General features: G+C 43.8%; 1 protein-coding gene across 1 annotated transcript; it reads left to right on the top strand.

Moving 5' to 3' along the window:
• Nucleotides 1–1,198: 1,198 nt before the first annotated feature.
• On the top strand, nt 1,199–2,194 carry LOC113967432 (cytochrome b-c1 complex subunit 8). The gene is made up of 2 exons (XM_027683010.1): nt 1,199–1,420; nt 1,981–2,194. Exons 1-2 carry the CDS (start codon nt 1,267–1,269, stop codon nt 2,073–2,075), a joined length of 249 nt encoding a protein of 82 aa, XP_027538811.1. The 5' UTR covers nt 1,199–1,266; the 3' UTR covers nt 2,076–2,194.
• The last annotated feature ends 568 nt before the right edge of the window (nt 2,195–2,762 follow it).

The raw sequence follows: 2,762 nt of genomic DNA, 5'->3' as shown, positions 1-2,762 counted from the left end.
TCCAATAATGTTGAAGATGTCTAAAATATTCTGTGATATATCTTCTAACCATTTTAAAATATTCTAATATTAGTTCAAATAATGTTAAATATGTCTAATAGAGGCTAATAATTCTAATATATTCCAATAATAAATTTAGTGATGTGGAAGATGTTTAATATATTCTAATAATTCTTCCAATAATGGAAGAGGATGGAGGATGACTAATATATTGTAATAATCCTAATATATTATAATAATCACTCTAATAATGTTGAATATATGTATTATATTCTAATAATAATTTCTATATTATAGAAGATTTCTAATATATTTTAATGATTCTAATAATATCTATAATTATGATGTCTAATATACTCTATTAATAATTCAAATATTAAAGATATCTAATATAGTCTAATAATTCTAATATATTGTAATAATAAGTTCAGTTATGTGGAGGATGCTTAATGTATTCTAATAATTCTAATAATTAGTCCACTAATGTGGAAGCTAATATGTTCTTATAATTCTAATATATTCTTGTAATAATTTCAGTAAGGTTGATATCCAATCTATTCTATTAATAATTCTAATAATAATATTAAATAAGTCTAATATAGTCTAATAATTCTAATACATTCGATTAATAATTCCAATAGTGTTGAAGATGTCTCATATAGTTTAATAGTAATTTCAGTGATGTAGAAGATGTCTCAAATATTCTAATAATAATTCCAATAGTGTTTATGATGTTCATTGGGGTGGGGTGGTGGTGGGGGAATATTTAACCTTTAAAAGCCTTTTCCACTCCAAACTATTCCATGATTTTACGATGTCACGCCTCAAACCCTCTCGCTGTAGCACTAGACCACCACAATCCCCACACAAAAGTGGCTTTTTCTCCGACATTTACTTATTTTTGGTACTTCGGTGAATTTTCACGCCCTGAGGCGCCGCCGCCCCCCACCCCCCTCACAGCGCTGGTGCCGCGTTTGACCCCCTCCCTCAGGGCAGGACCCATTTATTACGCACAGAATTCATTGCAAACATCGCTTACTACACACATAATTCATTGCAAACACCACTTATCACAAACATACTTTATTACAAATATCATTTGTTACAAATATAACGCGTAACTCGTGGTTCCGCAGCGGCGCCAGGGGGCGGTGCAGCGCTGAGGGAGCGCCATGGCCGCTGCCCGCCCCGGAAGGCGAAGCGGCGCCGAGGCCGTTCCGGGTCGGGCGGCGGCCATTGCCGGGTGACCGCGGTGACACTGCGGCCATGGGGAAGCACTTCGGGAACCTGGCCCGGGTGCGACATGTCATCACCTACAGCCTCTCGCCCTTCGAGCAGCGCGCCATCCCCAACATCTTCTCGCATGGCGTCCCCAACGTGATGCGCCGCTTCACCTCCCAGGTGTTGAAGGTGGTGCCCCGTGAGTACAGCGGGGGATTCCCCCCTTTTTGTGCCCCCTCGGCAGCGTAGATTTGGGGAGGGGGGATGTGGGGTTGGCGGGGAAGATGGCGGGTTTGTGGGACGCTGTGTTTTGTCGCAGGAGGTCGGTGCAGTGAGCAGTGCAGTGTCCCCTCACTGCAGTGGTCCCATATTGTGAATATCCCCTTATTCCAGTGTCCCCTTACTGCAATGTCCCTATGTGGTGAATATCCCTTTATTCCAATGCTCCCATATAGCAATGTCCCGTTACAGAAGTGTCCCCTCATTGCATCGAATGTCCCCTTGTTGTGAATGTCCCCCTATTGCAGTGTCCTCTCATTCCTGTGTCCCCTCATTGCAGTCTCCCCAATATTGCAGTGTCCTGTTATTGCAGTGACCCCTCATTTTAGTGTCCCCTTATTTCAGTGTCCTTTCATTGCAGTGTCCCTATATTTGAAAGTGTCTTCTTATTCCAGTGTCCCTTTATTGTGATTGCCCCGTTATAGCAGTGTCCCCTCATTTCCATGTCCTCTGATTGTCCCTGCCCTCTCTCCCTCCCAGCCTTTGCAGTTGGATACCTCATTTATTCCTGGGGGACGGAGGAGTTTGAGCGGCTGAAGAGGAAGAACCCGGCTGACTACGAGCACGACCAGTGACCACATGGCCCCGGAGCTCATTCCCGCACTGTTACGGACCTGCTGTGCTTGTTCCCATGGCCAGAGGGGATTAACAGGGAGATAAGTCTTGTCTAATAAATTGTAACTTTGCCCCATGACTTTGTGTGAAATCTGTGTCTTAAGCTGTTTAAGGTGAGGAGCATCAAATCCCTTGTCTGGTTCTCTCTGTACAGGCAGATAATCAGGCTTAAGTTCCATGTGCTCGGATGTTTTTATTGTACAGCACTTCCAGCTTTCGTGATTCCCGTTTCTTTGAAATATTCCTCAATATAAAGTGCAGCAAGGGCTGGTTTGAAATGACAGTTCCTTGTTCTATTTATTTTCCCATCACTGGCTGCTGTTTTTCCTCCAGCCTTGAGATCTGTGAAAAACAAACATTGCCTGATTTGGCATTGATTAAAGCTGGATGAGCTAGACAGTGGCTTGGGATTGGGGATGGACTCTGACCTCTCCCTTCACTGGAGCCCTGGCCAGAAGATGAGAGGGAACAGGAACAAGCTGCACCAGGAGAGGTTTCATCTCCACGTAACAAAGGGATTTTTTCCAGTGAGAACAGTCAGTGCCTGGAACACCCTGCCCAGGATGAGGGGGAGGCCCAGGGAAAGATTTCAGGAGGTGACTGGATGGGGTGCCAGGTAACCTCACATGGACTCCCTTCCCACAAAA

Source organism: Neopelma chrysocephalum, unplaced genomic scaffold (assembly GCF_003984885.1).
Source record: "Neopelma chrysocephalum unplaced genomic scaffold, ASM398488v2 Primary Assembly neopelma1_63, whole genome shotgun sequence".
Taxonomy (NCBI): Eukaryota; Metazoa; Chordata; class Aves; order Passeriformes; family Pipridae; genus Neopelma; species Neopelma chrysocephalum.
Note: the sequence above shows the minus strand (reverse complement) of the source record. Positions and strands in the feature narration are given on the sequence as shown.